At 28.6% G+C, this 22,491-nt stretch overlaps 1 protein-coding gene across 2 annotated transcripts in view; it reads right to left on the reverse strand.

Annotated features, from left to right (window-relative positions):
* The window catches only part of LOC117170643 (vacuolar protein sorting-associated protein 13), a 171,335-nt gene that overhangs the window by 97,585 nt on the left and 51,259 nt on the right, over positions 1–22,491 (reverse strand). For both annotated transcript variants that reach the window (XM_033357554.1, XM_033357553.1), the window contains exons 16-22: positions 22,194–22,346; positions 21,986–22,120; positions 14,340–14,512; positions 13,951–14,255; positions 10,610–10,749; positions 9,921–10,215; positions 4,630–4,901 (exon numbers count right to left, since the gene is read on the reverse strand). In XM_033357554.1, the coding sequence (XP_033213445.1) occupies positions 4,630–4,901; positions 9,921–10,215; positions 10,610–10,749; positions 13,951–14,255; positions 14,340–14,512; positions 21,986–22,120; positions 22,194–22,346 (1,473 nt within the window). The remainder of the gene's footprint in view (positions 1–4,629; positions 4,902–9,920; positions 10,216–10,609; positions 10,750–13,950; positions 14,256–14,339; positions 14,513–21,985; positions 22,121–22,193; positions 22,347–22,491) is intronic.

A 22,491-nucleotide genomic window follows, 5' to 3' on the forward strand; every position in this document is an offset into this window, starting at 1 on the left:
TTGAATAAATTTTGGAAAAAATGGCCTGTTCCAATTCACAATTTTTTTCCTTTTCGAAAATATCCCCTTTCAAATTAGAATTAATTCTTTTAAAAAAATCCCCTTTCCAGCTCGGAATTTATTTAAATTGAAAAATTACCTGTTTCAAGACAAATAATTGTCGTTGTGAATAAATTTTGGAAAAAATGGCCTGTTCCCATTTGAATTTTTTTTCTTTTAGAAAATATCACCTTTCAACTTTGAGTTAGAATTTATTCTTTTTTAAAAAATGCCTTTTCCAGCTCGGAATTTATTTAAATTGGAAAATTCCCTGTTTAAAGACAAATAATTGTCGTCTTGGATAAGTTCGGAAAAAATTGCCTGTTCCAATTCAGAATTTTTTCCTTTTAAAAAATTGCCCGTACCAGCTCGGAATTTGTTAAAATTTGAAAATCCCCTGTTCAAATCAAGAATTTTAATTCTCTTTGAAAATTTTCCATTTCAACTAAGAATTATAATTTGTTTGTAAAATCCCCTGTTCCAATTCATAATTTAAATTTTGTTCGAAAATTCTCCATTTCAACTAAGAATGATAATTATGTAAAAAAAAAATCAATTTTCCATTCAGAATGGTTATTCTCTTGGATAAATTTCAGTTCTAACTGCCAGAATTGGTTAAATATTAAAAATTCCTTTTTCAAGTCCGGAATTTTAATAATTTTCGAAAATTTTCCGTTTCAACCATGAATTCGAATTTTTCTTTAAAATTCCCTGTTCCATCTCATAGTTTTAATTTTTTTATCGAAAATATCCCGTTTCAACTTAGAATTAGAATTCATTCTATTAAAAAAATCCTTTTCCTGCTCGGAATTCATTTAAATTTTAAAATTCCCTATTTCAAGACAAATTATGGTTGTTTTGGATAAATTGTGGAAAAAATAGCCTGTTCCAATTCAGAATTTTCTTCCTTTTTAAAAATTTCCAGCACCAGCTCGGAATTTGTTAAAATTTGAAAATCCCCGGTTCCAAGTCCGAATTATTATTATTCTGGATAAATTCCAGTTCAAACTATAAATGAAAAAATTAAAAGTTCCCTGTTCAAATTAAAAAATAGATTATTTTTATTTAAAATAGTTCGAAAATCCTTATAATGCTTCGAAATTTTATTTCAAAATCTTGAAACATTATGCTATTTTACATTTTTTCAAGTTAAATTTTTTTTTTACCTGCCAAATTAAAGAAATTTTCTTAAAATCTTCCACATTTATTTTAAAAAATTTTGTAAATCTTTATAAATCTTTTTAAATATTCTCTTAAAATTAGTTTACTAAAATAAAAAATCATTTTCAATTTTCCTAAAAAATGTTTTTTATTCTTCTGAAACCTGTGAAAATTCTTAAAAAGCTTCTAAATTTTTGTTTCAAAATCTGTAAAATCTATATTTTGTTTTAAAGTAGGCCGTGGGCTATTTTAAATGATTTAAAATTTTTAATTATGTTTTAATTTTTTCAAATCTTTTAAATATCTCAACTTACTCGAATTTTTAAAAAGAATAATAGGTTTTCAATATTTATTTTACATCAAAATTGAACAATTTTACTTGTAAATTAAATTTGCTTAAAGAAGGAAATTAAAATTACAATTTTCACAGTTTAGTTTTTTTGTTTAGTTTTAAATATTTCATTCATAATTACTAAATTCAAATGAATAGTCAGATATTTATCAATATTATTTAATATTTTGAAATTATTTTAATATAAAAAATAGTTTATAAAGTTTCAATCAGGCGTTTATATTTCTTTAATTAATAAAACTTTCCAATTGAAATAGTTTATTTTTAACAAAAAAAAATTTCAACCATGTGATGAATTTTCAACCAAAATTATCAATCTTTAACTGAAATAGATAAATTTTTAAATAAAGAGTATAAATTTCAACCAAATAATTCTATTTGTAACCAAAAAGATCAATTTTGAACGAAAATTATGAATATTTAACTGAATAATTTGAATTTTTAACAAAAAGATTAATTTACTACCAAAAAAAAAAACGATTTTTCAACAAAATACATGAATTTTCGAATAAAAAAGACAACTTTTCAATCAAATAGTTGAATTTGAACTAAAAAATGACAACTTCAAAAAAAAATAGAATAATTAAGTTTTCAGTTAAAAAAATTAATTTTCCACGCAAAAAAACCAAAGTAATGAATTTTCACATAAATAATGAATTTTTAACAAAAGACTTGAACTGTAAATCAAGTAATTTTATTTTTAACCAAAAAGATCAATTTTCACCTTAAAAGGATAGATTTTTAACCAAAAATGGAAGAGCTCAATTTACTTTTAAAGAAATTAAGTTAAAAAAATTAACTTAATTTTGTAACAAAATTGTTTATTTTAAACAAAAGCTTAAAATTTAAATTGCAATAGTTGAATTTTTAACAAAAAATATTCATTTTTAACTAAGAAAGATCATTTTTTAACCAATTAAATGGATTTTCAACTGAAAAATATCAATTTTCACCCAAATATGAGGCTAGTAATTTAACAGTTAAAAATAATCATTTTTAACGAAATAGTTAAAGTTTCAATCAAATTGACGGAATTTCAAATAAAAAATGATAAACTTTCAACAGAAATAGATTAGATTCATTTTCTACCAAATAGTTGAGTTTTCAACAAAAAAGGTTAATTTTCTAACCAAAAACGGAATAGTTAAGTTTTCAGATTAACAAATTAGGTTTCAAACAAAAAAATCAAAATTTCAACACCATAGATTATTTTTTTTTTAAAAAAAAGGAACTTTCAAAAGAATAAATTTTCAGTTCAATAAATTATTTTTCAACCAAAAAGACGAATTTAAACCGAAAAAATTAACTTTTAATTAAAAAGGATAAATTTTTATCCAAAAATTAAATAGTTTAATTTTCAGTTAAACATATTAATTTTTAAGCAAACAGATGAATTATCAACTAAAATGATGGAATATTTAACTGGATCAATTAAATTTTCAGTTTAATAATATATTTGTCAATCAAAAAGACGAATTTTTAACAAAACACATAAATTTTTAACTAAATAAGATAAATTTTCAACCAAAAATAAAATGGTCAAATTTGTAATCGAAAAATTTTTGTATTAACAAAAAAAAACCGAATTTTCAACAAAATAGTTAAATCTTTAACAAATACGAATAATTGTGTTATAAAAAAAGACGAATTGTCAACAAAATGAATGAATTTTCAAAAAAATGTTTAAATTTTCAACTCAAAATATAAATTTTCAAACAAGAAGATTCGCTTTCTATCAAATAAATGAATTTTCAACCAAAATCAGAATAGTTAAATGTTGTTTTAAACAAATTATTTTTTACCAAAAAAAAAATGAATTTTAAATCAAATGCATTAACTTTTAATTAATAAGGATAAATTTTCATCGAGAAATTGAATATTTCAATTTTCCAGGATTATTTAAGTATGTAAAAATTTCCTAAAAATAAATTTTGAACCAAACTGATGAATTTTCATATAAAATTTTGAATCTTCAACTGAAATAGCAGAATTTTCGCCAAAAAAAAAAGATAAATTATTTTCAATAAAGTGGTTACATTATCAATTAGAGATGAATTTTAAATTAAAATGATGAATCTTCTACTGGAATAGAGATAATAGAGATTTTTAACCCAAGAGATGAATTTTTAACAAAAGAGTTCAACTGTCAACTAAACGTTGAATTTCAACTTAAATGATGAATATTTAATCAAAAAATTTAAGTTTCAACCAAAAAGATAAATTTTCAACTAAAATGATGAATATTAACCTTAAAAAATGGATTTTTTAAACAAAATGCATGAATTTTCAAATGAAAAATACAACTTTTCAATGAAATAATTGAATTTTGAACTGAAAAAGAATAATTTTCAATCAAAATAGAATAGTTAAAATTTCAGTTCAAAAAATTAATTTTTTATAAAAAAATTTTTTAAATATTTAAATTTTAGGCTAAATAATTTAATGTTTAACCAATCAGATGAATTTTCAACCAAAAAGATGAATTTTTAACTGAAATAAATATTTAATACAAATAATTTAATTTTTGACCAAAAATATTAATTTTCAAACAACAAGGTTAACTTCTACAAAAAAATGCATTTTTTACTGAAAAAGAAAAGTTTGTAACCAAATATTAAACAATTAAATTTATAGTCAAAAAGTTAATGTTCAGCCAAAGAAATGATTTTTCTAATAAAATTATGAATCTTCAACTCGAATAGTTTAAATTTTATGCCAAAAAGATAAGTTTTCAACCACAAAAATTAATTTTCTAGAAAAAAGACGAATTTTTCACAAAGTACATAAATGTTCAACCAAATACATTAATTTTTAAATGCAAAATATCAATTTTCAACCAAATAGTTGAATTTACGCTACAAAAAAAAGGCTAAATTTAAATTTAAATAATGAATCTTCAAAAAAAAAAGACTTTTTAACAAAGTAGTTTAACTTCACCAAGCAGTCGAATTTTCAACTAAAAAAAGATGAATTCACAACGAATAATGTACAAATTTCCTGAAAATTCCAGGTTTTCCAGATTTTCCAGGTAGGGTAGACATCCCGTTAAAAAAATTTAAGTAATGAATAAAACATACGTTGAGAATGATGCAATTGGAATCAATATCGTCCATATCTTCCAGAAGAATGATATCAGGTTTCTCGATGTGTATATTAACTGTAAATTTGGGTGGATCTGGAGGCAAAGTTTGCACCGTTGTTTTTTTCTTAGCAACTGTCTCGGGAACTTTTAGTGCCGCTTGAGTAGATTGTTGATTCGAACTTTCAGCAGCAGCGGCAAAAAAATCTTTAACTTTCATCAAGTAATCTAGAGAGACTATTATGCTGAACGAAAAGACGCGAATATCCACTGAAATGAGTTCAAATTTGTGAGAAAATTGAAATCGACAATAATAAACTTTTTAAATAAGTGGCCATCCACAAATTTTATAAGACTATTTAAAATCTTACGAGATGGAGGGAAATTGGAAGATCTTAGATAAGACAGTTTTTAAATAGTTATTTTTTCAAATAAAAAAATTATTTTTAATTATAAAATTAATTCGTATTCATAGTGAACAAATCAAATTAATTTTCTACACAAAAAAGACAACAATTCGACAAAAGTTATGTTCTCATACTAAAAAATATAAATATTAATCCTAAAATATAATAATTAAATTTTTAGTTAAAACCCTTAATTAAAAAAAAAAGTGTTTGAAGCCAAATAGTTAAATTTGCAACCAGAGATGAATCTTCAACCAGAATAGATTCATCCTCAAACCTAAAAGAGGAATTTTCGAAAAAAAGAGTTTAATTTTCAAGAGAGAAAAATTTTTCAGTCAATGAAGAAAAAATAATTTGATCCAAAATGTAGAATTTTCAAGAGGAAAGATGAATTTTCTACAAAAAAGTTGAGTTTTTAACCCTAAAATTTGAATTTTCAACCAAAAAAATGTTAATTTTCTACTATAAGAACTGAATTTTGAAGAAAGCAAAAGAATAAGTCAAATTAATTTTCAATACGCAATTGGTGTAGTTTTGTACTAAAACAGACACATTTTTAAATAAAATAGTTAAATTTTCAAACCAGAAAATTAATTTTCTACTAAAAAAGATAAATTTTTGACCAAATCATGAATTTTCAAAGTTGAATTTGAAAAAAAAGATGGATTTTCAACCAAAAATACAATATATAAATTATTAATCAGCCAGAAAAAAAATATCAACGACAATCTTACACCAAAAGTAGTATATTTAAACTAAAAAAAAAACGATTTACCACAAAATATTTCAATTTTTAACCACAAAAAAAATCATGTTAACGACACAGTAAATTTTTAGAACTAAAAATATTTATTTTCATGCAAAAAGTTAATTTTCAACAAAATAAAATGAATTTTGAACAAAAAAAGATCAGTTTTCTTTTCAACCAAAATATAATTTTTTTTATGAAAACAATTGAATTTTCAAGAAAGCAATTGAATTTTCAACTGAAAGAGATAAATTTTTCAAGAAAAATACAATACTTAATTGTTCAGTTAAAAAATATCAAATAAATTTTTAATATAATAGTTAAATTTTAAACAAAACATATGAATTTTCAACCACGGAGAATAGATTTCTTTCACATGCGATGAATTTTCAACAAAATTCACAAATTTTCAACCAAATGGTATAATTTTGTACTAAAATAGATCAATTTTCAAATTTTAAAATAAAATAGTTAAATTTTCAAACTAGAAAATTAATTTTCTACTATAAAAACTTGCAATTTATACATTTTTAATATAATAAATTATTATCTAGTCAGAAAAAAATATAAACGATAATCTTACACCAAAACTAGAATAATTAAATTTAAAAAAAAGATTTTTGCACAAAATAGTTCAAGTTTTAACCACACAAAATTTTTTTTGCGACACAGTTGAATTTTCAAACTAAAAATATTTATTTTCATCAAAAAAGTTCATTTTCAACCAAATTAAATGAATTTTGAACTGAAAAGGTCAGTTTTCTTTTTTACCAAAAAATGTTAATTTTCTATTAAAATAATTGAATGTGCAAAGAAGCAAATGAATTTTCATCAAAAATAGGTAAATTTTCAAACAAAAATGCAATACTTAAATTTTCATTTAAAAAAAATTTTAATGGATCAAATAAATTTTCAATGTAATAGTTACATTTTAAACAAAAATATGAATTTTAAACCAAGTAGAATAAATTTCTTCCACATAAGATGAATTTTCAACAAAAAATGCAGTACATTCATTTTTGGTATAATAAATTATTATTCAGCCAGAAAAAAATATAGACATCAACGACAATCTTAAACCAAAAGTAGAATAGCTAAATATAAAAAAGCATTTTCCACAAAATAGTTCAATTTTTAACTACAAAAAAAAGAATTTTTACGACATAGTTGAATTTTTTGAAATAAAATTATTTATTTCCATTAAAAAAGTTAATTTTTAACCAAACAAAATGAATTTTGAACTAAAAAAGATCAGCTTTCAATCAAAGATAGAATGGTTAAATTTTCAGCTAAAAAAATTATTCCCCTCCCCCCCCCCCAAAACAGATTTATTTTTAAAACAAATATAATTTAACTTTTAATCAAGTATTCTTATTTTCAGCCAAAAAGATTTATTTTTTACCACAAAAACGATTTTTCAACAAAATACATGAATTTTGAACGAAATATTTGCATTATCAAATACAAAATGACAAATTTTCTACCAAATAGTTAAATTTTAAACTAAAAAAGATTAATGTTTTAACCAAAGCGAAATAGAAGATTCATTTTTACCAAAGAACTCGAATTTTATAAAAAAAAAATACGAAAATTTTAAATTAAAAAGATAAATTTTCAAACGACAATTAAATAGTTATATTTTCATATAAAAAATGTATTTTCAACAAAAGCGATAAATTGTCAACTAAAACCATGAAACTAAAATTTCCAACAAAAAGATTAATTTTCAACCCAGAAGATTAATTTTTACCAAAAATGTCAAAATTTTCAATTAAAAGATATAATTTTGCAACCAAATATTTAATATTTATATCTCCAGTAAAAGAGTTAATTTCCTACAAAAAAAATTTAACAAAATAATTCAAGTTTAAACTGAAATAGTTAAATTTGCAGTAAAAACTTAATTTTCAGCCTAAACAAAAATGCATTTTCAAGAAAATAGCTCACTTTTCAACCGAGGAGATGAATTTTTAATGAAAATGTTAAATCTTTAACAACAAACAATTAATTTTTAACAAAAAATAAGCCAGTAATGAAGTCTTCATTAAAAAAAAGAAGAATTCAAAACAAAAAATGTAGTAGTTGATATTTCAATAAATATTAAAAATTTTTTATGGTAAATAATATAATTCAACCAAAAAAATGCATTTTTAAAAAAATACACAAATTTTCAACCAGACACTTGAATTTTTAGTTAAAAAAAATGATTATACACAAAAAAAAATGAATTTTCAACAAAATACATAGATTTTTAAACGAAATATTTGCATTATCAAATACAAAAGCCGAATGTTATAGAAAATACGATAATTTTAAGTTAAAAAGATACATTTTCAAACAACAATTGCATAGTTATATTTTCATTAAAAAAATTCATTTTCAACAAAAGCGATGAATCTTTAACTAAAACGATGAATCTTCAACTGGAATAGTTAAATTTGAAACCAAAAACATGAATTTTCAATCAAAATGATAAGTCTTTGACAACAATAATTAAATTTCAAACAAAAAGATTTATTTTTAACCCAGAAGATTAATTTCGACCAAAAAGGTTCAAAATTTGCAACTGAAGGGATAATTTTTCAACAAAATATTTAATATTTATATCTCCAGCAAAAGAATTAATTTTCTACTAAAAAAATTAACAAAATAGTTAAAGTTTAAAATGAAATAGTTAAATTTGCAGTAAAACCTTAATTTTCAGCCAAAGAAAAAATTCATTTTGAAGAAAATAGCTCATTTTTCAACCGAGGAGATGAATTTTTAATGAAGGTGTAGAATCTTTAACAAGAAATAATTAATTTTTGACAAAAAAAGTAACCCACTAATGAAATCTTAATTCAAACAGATGAATTTGGAATAAAAAATATATTATTTGATATTTTAAACAAAATATTTGCATTATCCCATAAAAAAGCCGAATTTTATAGAAAATACATGAGTTTTAAATTATAAAGATGAATTATCAAACAACAACTGAATAGTTATATTTGAAACCAAAAACATGAATTTTCAACCAAACTCATGATTGTTTAACAACAATAATTAAATTTCTAACAAAAAGATTTATTTTTAACCCAGAATATTAATTTCGACCCAAAAAGTCCAAAATTTGCACCTGCAGAGATAATTTTTCAACGAAATATTTAATATTTATATCTCCAGTAAAAGAATTTATTTTACAGGTAGGGTAAAGACCCTGCTTAAAGTTTCAACTTACCTTTCACATTTCAATAAAATAACTGTTTTAAACGAAAAAAATTAAATTAAATTAAATTCAAGGTTATCGATAAAAATCAAGAAACTTTTCAGATTTTAATAGTTGAACAAAAATGCATCTCCTCAGTTTATAAAACATTTTTCAGATTTGAAGGGAAATTTTTACGAAATATTTGCATTATCCAATACAAAAAGCCGAATTTCATAGAAAATACATGAATTTTTAATTAAAAAAATATAAATTGTTAAGCAACAATTGAATAGTTATATTTTCATTTAAAAAAATTCATTTTAAACAAAAGCGATGAATCGTCAACTAAAACGATTAAAACAAACAAAATATTTAATATTTATATCTTCAGCAAAAAAATTAATTTTCTGCAAAAAAAATTTCAACAAAATAGTTCAAGTTTCAACTGGAATAGTTAGATTTTCAGTAAAAATTTAATTTTCAGCTAAATAAAAAATGAATTTTTAAACAATGTAATTCAATGAAAAAGAAAGAATTTTAAACAAAATATATAAATTTTCAACCAGACACTTGAATGTTTAGTTTATCAAGCTTCTTTTATAAATGAATCATTTTTATTCAATTTAATACTGCAATTAAAAAAATTAGGCACGCTATCGAAAAAATTCCCTGACTTAAAAAAAAAATTCTCTCTTAAAAAAAAATTCTCATTTCAATAAAAAACTGTTTTAAACAAAAAAAATTCAATTAAATTAAATTCAAGGTTATCGATAAAAAAAAATCAAGAAAATCTTCAGGTTTTAATAGTTAAAAAAAATTCATATCCTCAGTTTATAATTCCGATTTGGAGGGAGGGAGTAGAGGTTAAAAATTTCAGAAAAACGCCTAGAATAATTTGTGGATGATTCCTAATGAAGAGTATTGAAAAATAATTCAAAATTTACCAAAGATATCACTCAATCCTTTTTTTATAGTCACGTCCAGCATACTTCTCACGGGACTTTTTTCTTTCTCGTAACTAGTCTCGCCCATAACTGGGACTTCAGAAGTGCGTTCCATGATTCTGGTCAAGGAACCCTGTCTAGAATGTCGAGTATCATCCAATGTGCAATCCATGAGAATAACGGATGTCGCTAAGAGTCCACTGTCAAACATTCGACCTTTCAGCGCAAAGTAAGTTAAGCTGAACTTTGCTAATCCACTTTCCGGGAGATGCAAGGGAGAATTTTTCGACTGGGGCTGCAAAATATTTGTGTTTTTTTAAAAATAAAGAAGGTATATTATTTATTTATAATAAGGTGGTCAAAAAAAGTTTTTTTATAGACAGAGTCTGCAATGTCTTCCTTTTCGTTTCAAAATGAACCCTGATTTTTGGTAGAATTAAAAAATATATTTGAGAAGCCACTAGTTTTTGAAAATAAAAAGAATCCATCAGCAGCAATTAATTAAATAAAATAAACTTTTTTATTTACAAAAATGGACTTGAGGGAAACTTAAATATCTTTTTTGAATCTTTTTTTTTTTTTAAGTTTGAAGGGGTGTAATTTAAGAAAGAAAATAAAGCCTTTTTTCAGACCTTACTAATTTATAATGCTAAAAATGGTTGATGAATATTTTCGAGATTAAAATTTACCACTTTTGATCCTCCCATGAATAATTCGATCTCGAGGCTGTCCATTATAAACTCAAATCGAATCGATGTGTGAGCCTGTCCCGGCTCTTTAAAGTCTTCTTCCGCTTCTATCTTGCCAACAATTTCAGCTTCCGCTTTACCTGAGAAACATTTTTAAAAAAAAAACAGTATAAAAAAATCTATTAGCCCTGCGTTTACAAAAAAAGTACTCTAAAAGCAGGAGAAAGGATCAATTGTCAAACTGAAAAGAATTAAATTTTCCGTTAAAAAATGAATTCTTAGAACCAAAAAAATTAATTTTCAATAAAAAAAATCATTTTATAAGAAATAATGAAATTTTCAAGCAGAGATGAATTTTCAATTATAATTATGAATCTTGAATAAAATGAATTCAAAGTAGTTCCACTTTAAACAAAATAATGAAAGTTTCAACTAAAAAAGATAAATTCTAAAAAAAATGAAATAGCTGATATTTCAACCAAAAATGATTCTATTTTTTAATCAAAAACAGATCAATTCAACAACAAAATATATGAATTATGCATAAAAAAGACGGATTTTTTTATAAAAAAGTTGAATTTTCAACCCAAAAGTGTGGATTTTCAACAAAATAGTGAAATTATTAATCAGCAAAAATGAATTATTAAAGAAAAATATATATTTAATATTTAAAAAAAAAAAGATTTAAATTTAGAATAAAAAAAGTTAAATTCAACAAAAAGATATGAATTTTGATCAAAACAATTGAATTTTAAACCCGAAAATGAAATTTTTACAGCACGATAGAATTTCTAAACAGAAAAATAAATTTTCAACCAAATAGTTGAATTTTTAACGAAAAGGTATACATTTTCAAACAAATAGTGAATTTTTCAACAAAAAAAGGTAAATTTTCAACAAAAAAATGTAATAGCTGATAGTTCAATCAAAAAGTTTTTTTAAAAATCAAAAATACATAAATTCAACCAAAAAAACTAACAAATTTTTATCAAATTGTTTCATTTTCCAGCAAATAAGACGGATTTTTTAAATAAAAAAGTTGAATTTTCAACCTAAAAGTGGAGATTTTCCACGAAAAGGTTCAGTTTTTAACTAAATAGTTGAATTTTCAATCAGCAAAAATGAATGATAAAGAAAAGTATATATCTAATATTAAAAAAAAAAGATTATAATTTAGAATAAAAAATAGTTAAACTCAACAAAAGGATATGAATTTTCATAAAAAGAATTAAAATTTCAACTCGAAAATGAATTTTTTACAATACGATAGAATTTCTAACAAGAAAAAGAAATTTTCAAACAAATAGTGAAATTTTCAACAAAAAATATGAATTCTCGACAAAAAATGTAACAGCTGATATTTCAACCAAAAAGTTTTTTTTTTTAATCAAAAGCATATCAATTTAACCGAAAAAAAACGAATCATTATCAAATTGTTTAATGTTCCAGCAAATAAGACGGATTTAAAAAAAAAAAAAGTTGAGTTTTCAACCCTAAAGTGTGGATTTTTAACAAAAAAAGTTAATTTTAAACTAAACAGTTGAATTTTCAATCAGCAAAAATGAATTATTGAAGAAAAATATATATTTAATATTTAAAAAAAAAATTTAATTTAGAATAAAAAAGAACGAAATTCAACAAAGAGATATGATTTTTCACCATAACAATTGAATTTTCAACCCGAAAATGAATTTTTTTACAACACGATAGAATTTCTAATCAGAAAACGAAAATTTTAACCAAATAATTGAATTTTCAACAAACAAAGACAAATTATCAACAAAAAATGTAATAGCTGATATTTCAACCAGAAAATTATTATTTTTTTAAATCAAAAATAGATCAATTCAACCAAAAAATATAAATTTTTTATCAAATTGCTTAATTTTCAAACCAAAAAGATTTTTTTACAACAAAAATTCGAATTTTCAACTGAATAATGTAATTTTCAATCAGCAAAAATTAATTTTTAACGAAAAATATATAGTTAATATTAAAAAAATTGCATTTTCTACTCTAAAATATAAATTTTCATTGAAGAAGTGAATTATCAACTAAAAAACGAAATTTTTATAACACAATTGAATTTTAAGACGAAAAATAAATTCCTAACAAAATAGTAGTAATAATAGTAATAAAACCGAATTTATTTAAAATAAAAAACAGTTTAATTCAGCCAAAAAATACGAATTTCCAACCAAATATTTTAATTGTCTACCAAACTGTTGAATTTTCAAGACCAAAAGACGGATTTTCTACCAAACATTTTCAACAAAATACATGAATTTTTAAGCAAATAGATGAATTTTCAAATAAAAAAATCAATTTTCCACCAAATAGGTGAATTTTTTACCAAATTGTTTCATTTTCAGGCCAAAAAGACGAAAAATTTTGTATCGAATTTTTAACGAAGAATAATTTTATGCCAAATAAACGAATTCTGAACAAAATACATGGATTTTAGTCGGAGTTGAATTTCTAACCAAAAGTTATCAATTTTCGAGCAAATAGTTGAATTTTCAACTAAAAATGATAGATTTTCAACCAAAAATAAAAAAGTTAAATTTTCAGTTAAAAAAATTAATTTTCAACAAAATAAACGAATTATCAATCAAAAATCGTCCAAGTTTTAATCAAAGAGATTAACTTTAAACTAAAATTTTAAGCGTCAATTGGAATAAATTAATTTTTAGTTTAAAAAATTAAAATTCAATTTGAAAAAAAATGTTTAATAAAAAAGATCATAAGGATGAATTTCGAAGCCAAAAAAGGCCAATTTTCTTTAAATTCTTAATCAAAAACAGTTGCATTAAACCACAAAAAATTAATTTTTAACAAAATAGTTGAATCCTTAACAAAAAAATAATTCAATAAACTAGTTACATTTTTACCCGGAAAAGAGGGAATTTGTGCCAAAAATGATAACGTTTCAAACCAAAATATATCTACGGTGTTGAAAATTCAACTGTTTTATAGAAAACTCATCTTTTTGATTAAAATTGCCACTATATGATTGAAAATTAATCTCGTTCGTTACAAATTCAAACTGTTTTTTTGAAAAATCAAATATTTTGGTACAAAATTCGTCCTTTTTGGTTGAATTAAACTGTTTTTTTATTGAAAATGAAAATATTCTTTCAGTTAAAATATTAACTATTACATTTTTTTTGGTTAAAAAATGCATATTTTTTGTTAAAAAATTCAACCATTTGTCTAACTTTAGTTTAATTTTTGTTAGAAATTGTATCAAAATAGTATCGTTGCTAAAAAAAAGTATCAACTGAAAATTCTTCTTCTTAGGCCCTGCCAATAAAATTTTATTTGGAGGAACATCGACTTACAAACTGTATTCCTTCGGAATTCGTCGACCTGTTGCGACTTCCTATCAGTTTTTACCGCCACTTGATTCGTGTGAGGCTCCTCAATTGTCTCTCCCAGATTCTCGCTCAAAACATTCATAATCATTGCATAATCTTCCTGACTGAGCAACAAATTGATTTTATTCAACCGACCTGACATGTCGATATCCGGAACGGATCTATACCACGAAGTGGATAAATTTCTCTTCAAGAGGAGCGTGAAACTCACAGGTTGCAGTAAAAGCACCTCGTTTTCCTCTGTGAATGAGTCGATATTCAATGTTATCCTGGAAGAAAAAAAAGAGAGAAATAAAAATTAGTTAATTATCTCCAATCTGAAAATTGTTACCAAAGACAACGGCAATACGTACTTTGACAATTTCAAATTCTGCAACTCAACCTTCATTTCATCAATCACTGGGAAGCTTCCTAAATCATTATTCACTTCCAATTTGTTAAAAACATTGCCTATGGTGAGATTACCCATGTCTAACATTAAACATTGGTCACTTTTTGAATTCTTTGGCACGTAAATGACTGGAGCCTAATTTGGGCAAAAATTATCTATATTACAAAAAATCTCGGAAAACTGTTAAATTTTCAAATTTAAAGGAATCTGTATTATCATCCGAGATGGTTACCACCAATCAGAGAATATATCATTCCACAAACCCTAAAAAGAAATTTTAATAAATTTTTTAAAATTAAGTTATTTCTGAAAAAAGATCATCTTCATCGATCTACTTCATCGAGCTCCAGTGGAGCGATGGAGAAGATCTTTTTCAGAAAACATTTAAGTTAAAAAAATGGATAAAAATTTATTTCCATGTAGTCTATAAAGAATTTAAGTATATTATATTTTTTGAAGACAGTGGGGCGATGGAGATGATCTTTTTTCAGAAAAAAATTAATAAAATAAAATGTATCAAAATTTATTTGCATCTAGTCTATTCAGTGGAGCGATGGAGATGATCTTGTCATAAAAAATATGATATAGAACCATTTATTTATTTATTTCTGGTATATAAAGACGCTAAGTCTATTCTGTTGAACTCTCCCTAGGGATCGCGAGACCTTGCAGTTGGTGGGAGGGCTTACGAGTCTCATCGGACTATAGTCCGGAATAAGTGAACCAGAGGAACTATATCGCAAGGTGCAGCTGCTCGGGAGGTCTGACGGACTCCGATCGGAGGGATCTAAACTAAGGAGCGGTCTTTTCCAGGGGGTACTGGCAAAACCCTATGGAATATCGAGAGCACGAGTTCTCATGCTCCCGAAGCCAAGATGTGATCGCCGTATCGAGGGCTGCATGGAGCCAGGGTCAATAAATCCTTGAACATCCCGGCTTGCCCCCCTCAGCAGAGGCGGACAGGCAGGGCAGGCGGACAGGCAGGTGTCTGCACGGGGACTTTGGGACACCAGGTCGAATCCCATAGTATTTAGGCCTGCCCTCTGCATGCGGGGCTCTGCAGGGGGTATTTTCTAATTCCCTAGCTATTCATGGGACTTTAATGTATAAAAGTCAACAAAATTTTAAAAAACAATGAGAGGCTCGTTCCGGGACCCTCTTTCAACCCATCGCAGAAAGCTGGCGTCAATTCTAACGCCACGATAGAAGAGCAGTTAATGGAGCTCTCCGTGAGGAGGAAAAACCGTAGCGGTGCTCAATAGAAGAGGACGCGCAAGGCGCGTCTCTCAAGCTGCAGCCAAGACAACGAGGCTGCAAATGGAGCAAATACTCAGGCTCATCTTATTGGAAAGAGGAAAAAGGTCTCCAGAGATACCCCCCCCCCCCCAATAGGGAGCTGAAAAGGCAGAAGGCTCTGGAAACACAGGGCCTTACTTTCGCGCAGATGGGCAACAACGCCCTGGTGAGAGTTGTATTTGCATCGGGTTATCCTGAGACCTGTCTAGCTCTTAATGATCTGAACACGCTGAGGGAGGCAATCTCTAAAGAGATTGACCCTCGCGAGGGACGCGCCTCCAGATTAAACGAAATCTTCATCAGGTCAGGGGCCATTATGGTCGAGGCCGCGGATGTTTGGTCAAGAGACTGGTTGGCGGAGAAGACTTCTACAAAGGTAGAGCGACCGTTTCAATTCACGGAAAACCCGAAAATCCGACAGCCGCTCTGGGGCGCCTGAGCTTCCTCAACCCGACTCTGTGGACGAATTCGTAGAAGGTGTACTCAGGCGGGCAGGGATCCAGGCAGAAGGGGAGTGGATGGATTCTAGTTGTCGGACTTCCTGAATTCGCAATCAGAGCTCTTGCGGCTCTGGATAACCGGCCCTATATTGCGGCAGTTAGGGTCACCTTCAGGGTGACCCAACATGGCTCCTCAGGCGGACCTGAAGCATCTGGGGATGCCCCGACTTAGTCGTTCAATGGCTGAGATGGAAATCTCAATGATGCAGATAAACTTGCACCACAGTAAAGGTACAAGAGTAGTGGCCTGTCTGGGTGTGGCACCATTTATAAGGGACCGCTCGAAAAAGCGCCAAGGGCATGCATAGCTGATGGATGCGATTTTGGTGCCTAAGCTTTGTTCCAGGGATCATACTGTTATTAAGGTGAGGCTCAGGGGTGGAAGCGGGGAAAGACTAGAGGTTGCAATTGCCTCAGTGTATTTCCCTGGCGATGCGGATGGATCACCGCCTCCCAGAGAGGTGGAGATTCTAATTCAGCACTGTCAGAAGTGTTGTTGGGACGTGATCCGAACTCTCACTATACGGTGTGGGGGAGCACGAATATTAATGACCGAGGATGAGATTTAATCGAGTACCTAGCGAGCACTGTTATGGAGATTCTGAATCGAGGTGATACTCCAACATTCCAGATTAAAAACAGGAGTGAGTTTCTCGATCTTACTTTATGCTTGGAGCGGCTGAGAAGTAGGGTAGTGGACTGGAGAGTCTCTGATGAGGAGTCTCTCTCGGACCACAAATATATCCGGTTTCAGCTAAACATAGGTAAACCAGTGGTTTCAAAAATCAGAAGCCCTAGAAACACGGTCTGGGACTCATATAAAGAGGAACTCAGAGGAAGGCTAGTGGAATTTCCCACAAACTATGGCAATATTGATGAGTTACAGCACGCCGCGGATATTCTGCGAAGGGCTCTGACTACATCGTATGAAAACAATTGTCCCACAAACACAGTTAAGTCTAGGAAAGGAGCAGAATGGTGGAATAGGCAGCTCGAGAAACTCCGCAAAAAGACAAGAGCTTTGTGCATTCGGGCAAACAGAACCAAGTTGTCTTCAGACTGGGACATCTATAAGACGGCCCAGTATAATTACACTCCACAAAATCCTAGCGCAAAACCCGGAAGCTCGCCTTGGACTCATAAGGCTCGAAAATGGCGAGTTTCCCGAAGACGAAGAAGCAACGCTGAACCGCCTGATTGAAGTTCAATTCCCGGATTTTCAGCGAATTCAAACCGACCTAAAGGAGGAAGATTGGGGCCAAGTGTTGAAGAGAGCCGACTGGATTTTCACCTCAAAGGTTGTAGACAGCAAAAAGGTGGAATTCTCCGTGGGGTCCTTCTGCCCTTTTAAATCACCAGGGGCGGATGGCATCTACCCAGTGCTTTTACAAAACGGCCTGGAATTTGTCATCTCTCCTCTGACGAAACTATTTAGAGCAAGTATCGCTCTAAAACATGTGCCATCGACATAGAAAGATGGTAGAGTGGCCTTTATTCCCAAGCCGGGGGGGGGGAGGTCTACACTGCTATAAAAGACTTCAGGCCAATCAGCCTGACGTCTTTTATTCTAAAGACGCTGGATAGGCTGATTGACAGATATATTAGGGATGAGGTACTTTTGGCTGTGGGAACATTCTTGGATATAGAGATTTCCTTCAGTAATACCCCTCCAGAAATCTACTGCTGGGACGCTTTGAGGTGTGGTGTACCAAACCAGCTGGTAGGCTGGATAGGAAGTATGTTACGCCGAAGGAGACTCGAAACCAGATGGGGTGATGGCCTAGTTAAAGGAGTAGCGCCATGGCGGACGGTTTCCTTCGTAGACTTTATCACGAGGGGTATTATATTCAGGGATATGCGGATGACTTTGTAATCCTAGTTAGGGGGGCTCATCTGGAAACTTTGATGGGCCTTACAAGGTCGGCGCTGCGCATCGTAGAACTCTGGTGTGATAGCTCAGGGCTCTCGGTAAATCCGAAAAAGATCAATATGGTCATTTTCACGAAGAATTACAAGATATCGAAAGTTCACGCTCCTGTTTTCTGTGGCGGGAGGCTAAGGTTCTCAGATTCGGTTAAATTTCTGGGAGTAATCCTAGATAGCAAACTGAGCTGGGCAAAGCACCTGGAGACCCAATGCAGAAAATTCATCATGACTTTCTGGATGTGTAGGAGAGCTTTTGGGTTGACGTGGGGAATAGGGCCTAAAATGCTTGCATGGCTCTACTCCGCTGTCCTCAAACCGTGGCTCCTTCATGCGGCTGTGGTCTGGTGGCCACGGGCAGAACTCAAAACGATGCGATGGGCCGCCTGGCGAGAGTAAAAAGATGGACTCGGTGGAATAGACACACTAGGCTCCCGAGTGACATCAGCTCACTGCCGATTCTTGAGATGAGGCAGGACAGAATAACAAAACGCTTCGACTTCAACAGGGTTTTCCGCGTCTGCATTTCAAGTAGGGATGCGTGGAAGGAAAATGTTAACCCACTCCTCCAAGGGGAAATCTGGTATATGGATGGCTCCAGGTGAGAGGGAGCGTCAGGAGCAGAAATTTATGACAGTGCGAGGAGAAGGGAAGTGGTGGTCCAGCTTAGGAGACATGCTACTGTCTTTCAGGCGGAGGTCCTTGCCGTTCTTCGAACTGCTGAGATATTATTAGAGGTAAACGCGGCTGGAAGACAGATTACGATCTGTTCTACAGCCAAGCGACACTAACTGCAGTGGGAAAACGAGATATAACATCAGAACTAGTTTGGGAATGCAAAAAGGCATTGAACCGATTTGCAGAAAAGAATAAAGTGACTCTCATATGGGTCCCTGGCCATACAGGGATCAAGGGCAACGAGAAAGCGGACCAGCTGGCAAGAAGAGGTGCGGCAGGTGAATACACAGGGCCGGAAATGGTACTGGATCTAGAGTCTTGCTGCATTGGTCTTGCTATCAAAAGCTGGATCCGCACTAAGCACCGACTATACTAGGAGCAGGTCCAGGGTTGCCAACAGGCGAAGTCCATCCTGGGTTACACGTTCAGAATGGACAGAGCCAAGGAAATCTTGGGTTTGCCAAAGAAAGACGTAAGGACAGTGGTTCAGGTGCGGGGTTGGCAAGGCTCAGGCATCAAACCCTTGGGTCCTACTTTATGGAACCTGAGGAAACTACAATGCTGTCGGTGACTGACTTGCTGGGCTTCTTTAAGAGGTCTGGGGTAAACTACTGATAGCGACAGTTAGGGGTGTGGCACAATAGGCTTTATAGCTTAATCGCCAGGGGAGATCCATAGGGGGCGCTTTGCCCGTATTGCAACTAACTAAACTAACTATTCTGTTTAAAGAGTTAGCTTTTTTCGGGAAAAAACTAATTAAACAAAATGTATCAAAATTTATTTCCATCTAGTATATTCAGTGGAAAGATGGAGATCGTTTTTCAGAAAAAAAAAATTAAAATGTGTTTCTATCCAGCCTATCAAGACGTTAAGTATAATCTGTAGTTTGAAGACCGGGACCGATAGAAATGATCTTTTTTCAGAAAAAAATTATTAAAAATAAATGCATAAAAATGTAATACCATCTAGTCTATAAAGACGCTAAGTATATTTTGTTTGAAGAGTTAAGTTATCGATAGTGTTGATTTCTATTTTCCCAGTGGAGAGATGGAGAAGATACTTTTTTCAGAAAACATTTAATTATAATAAATTTCAAAAGTCAAAAAGATTATTCGTCTACAAAATATTTAAATTTTTAAACCGAAAATATGAATTTTCTGCTAAAAATATGAAATTTATATTAAAATCGATGAATTTTAAACCAAAAAAAAAATTTTAACAAGAAAGTGGAATTTTCAACAAATAAGTGGATCTATACAACGAAAAGTATGACTTTTAACAAAATTGTGTAATTTTCAAACAAAAAAGATGAAACCTCAACCAAAAATGTAATTTTTGAATTATCAGTAAAAAAATATTTAAATTTTAAAGCGAAAAGAGTTGAATTCAACCAAACAGAGACATTTTTAACCGAAAAAATTTAATTTCTGCTAAGAGAGATGAATTTTCAAACAATGAAGACGAATTTTGAACGAAAAAGTGAAATTGGACATCAAAATGTGTAACTTTTTAACAATATTGTGGAATTTTCAACCAAAAAAGATGAATTTTACACCAAAAATCTGACAATTAATATTTCAACCAAAAAACTTTATGTTTAAGGCAAAAACAGGAAGAATTATTGACAAAAATAAATTTCGGACTTAAGATGGAAAACACGTTTCAAACAAATTGTTAAATTTTCTACACAAAATTTCAGTTTTCAATTAAAAATACGAATTTTCAACTAAAAAGTACACTTAAAAAAATGGTTGAATTTTATACCAAAATAGGAGAATCTCCTGCTCGAAAAGACAAATTTACGGCAAAAAAGTTTAATTTTCCTACAAAAATTATGACTTTGTACAAATTGTGAAATTTTTAACAACAACAAAATAAATTCTCAAAGAAAAATGTAATTGTTGAATTTGAAATTAAAAAATACTTGAATTCTAAAGCCAAAAAAATGGAATTCGGCCAAAAAGATCCATTTTCAACAAACATGTACAACGAAAACAGATTAATATTCAACCAAATAATTGTACTTTTATATGAAATAGATGAAATTTCTACCAAAAGTGACGAATTTTCGAAAAAAGATATGAATTTTTAACTAAGAAATAAAGTTTCAAATAAATTGTTGAATGTTTTACCAAAATAATCGAATTTTCAAATAAAAAGACGATTTTTTAACAAAAAAGTGGAACGTTACAGCAAAAATGTCACTTTTTAATAAAGTTGTAGAATTTTGAACAAGAAAGATGATTTCTGAACAAAAAATTTAATACTTGATATTTCAACATAATTTTTTTAAAACTTTATAGAAGAAAAAAATTAATGTAACAAAAAAAACGAATTTTCAACAAAATAGTTGAATCCTTAATAAAAACAAATTGTTTATTAAACAAAAAGTTACATTTTGAACCGTAAGAGATGAAATTTCTACCAAAAGAGATGAATTTTCAAACAAAAAAGAAAAATTTTCGAATAAAGAGTTGGAATTTAAACCCAGAAAAAAGTTTCAAATAAAATATTGAAGTTTCTACAAAAATAGCATAAGTTTTAAGTAAAAAAGGTAAATTTTCAATAAAACACTGGGATGTTTCTACAAAAAGCGTTACTTTTTAACAAAGTTGTTGAATTTTTATTCAAAAAAGATAAGTTCTCAACAAAAATGTAATAGTTTATATTTCAGCAAAAAATTTGAATTTTATAGCAAACACAAATTAATGTAAAAAAACTAATTTTCTACCAAATAGTTGACTCCTTAACCATAATAGATATTTTTTTGAACAAAAAGTTTCATTTTTAACCAAGAGATAAAATTTTTACCCAAAGAGATGAATTTTCAAAACAATTTTTCAACTTTAGTTGAATTTTCCACCAAATTTCGGAATTTATAAGCAAAAATAAAAAAAAAGTTGAATGTTCTACACAAATATAAGAAATTTTCAACTCAAAAAGGTGAATTTTCAACCCCTGATACTTAAATATCATAAGATACTAAAATACTCCAAGATATTTGAACGTCCTAAATTACTTAATTAAATTGTATAAATATAATAATTATTATTTAATTTATAAGTAAATTATTTTTATTTTTCAATGTTTAAATCGAAAAATATTCGAAACTAACAAAATATTTAGAAAATATGAAATAGAACTATCTTAAACAATATGATTTATTTTATTCTTTTTATCATAAAAAAATTAACGAAATATAATTTCTCACCTTAATATTTACAGACAATTGTATACGAGTAGCCCTTTCCTGGACATCTTTGATATTTGTTTTTGCAACTTCAGCCGCCGCTGCTGAAGCTTCTCTAATAGCTTCTTGAGCAGTTTGAAAGTTGTTCAAGAAGTTCTAGAAATTATTTTTAATTGGATGAACGCAAGTTATTAAAAATGTACAATTAAAAATCAAAATAAAATCTTACCATTACGCCAGTGACGAAAGCATTGAGAAACACAACTCGATGACAACCCATTATGACTTTGATAGACATATTATTCTTCTCAGTTTCCCACTCTTCTAAATTATTCATGATCGCTTGAATTTGAAGTGCTTCTGTATCTTCTACCGACACAATCTGTTCGGAATTTATTTCAAAATTAGAAAAATCAGTGCCATGTTAAAAAAAAACTCTCTCGCAGTGTATAAAATTCTCCTTTTTTGAGTTGGCCCCTCACTTTTTTAAAAACCTTATTAGCAACAAACAGCAGACATGTGTAGTA

Source organism: Belonocnema kinseyi, chromosome 4 (genome assembly GCF_010883055.1).
Source record: "Belonocnema kinseyi isolate 2016_QV_RU_SX_M_011 chromosome 4, B_treatae_v1, whole genome shotgun sequence".
Classification (NCBI taxonomy): Eukaryota; Metazoa; Arthropoda; class Insecta; order Hymenoptera; family Cynipidae; genus Belonocnema; species Belonocnema kinseyi.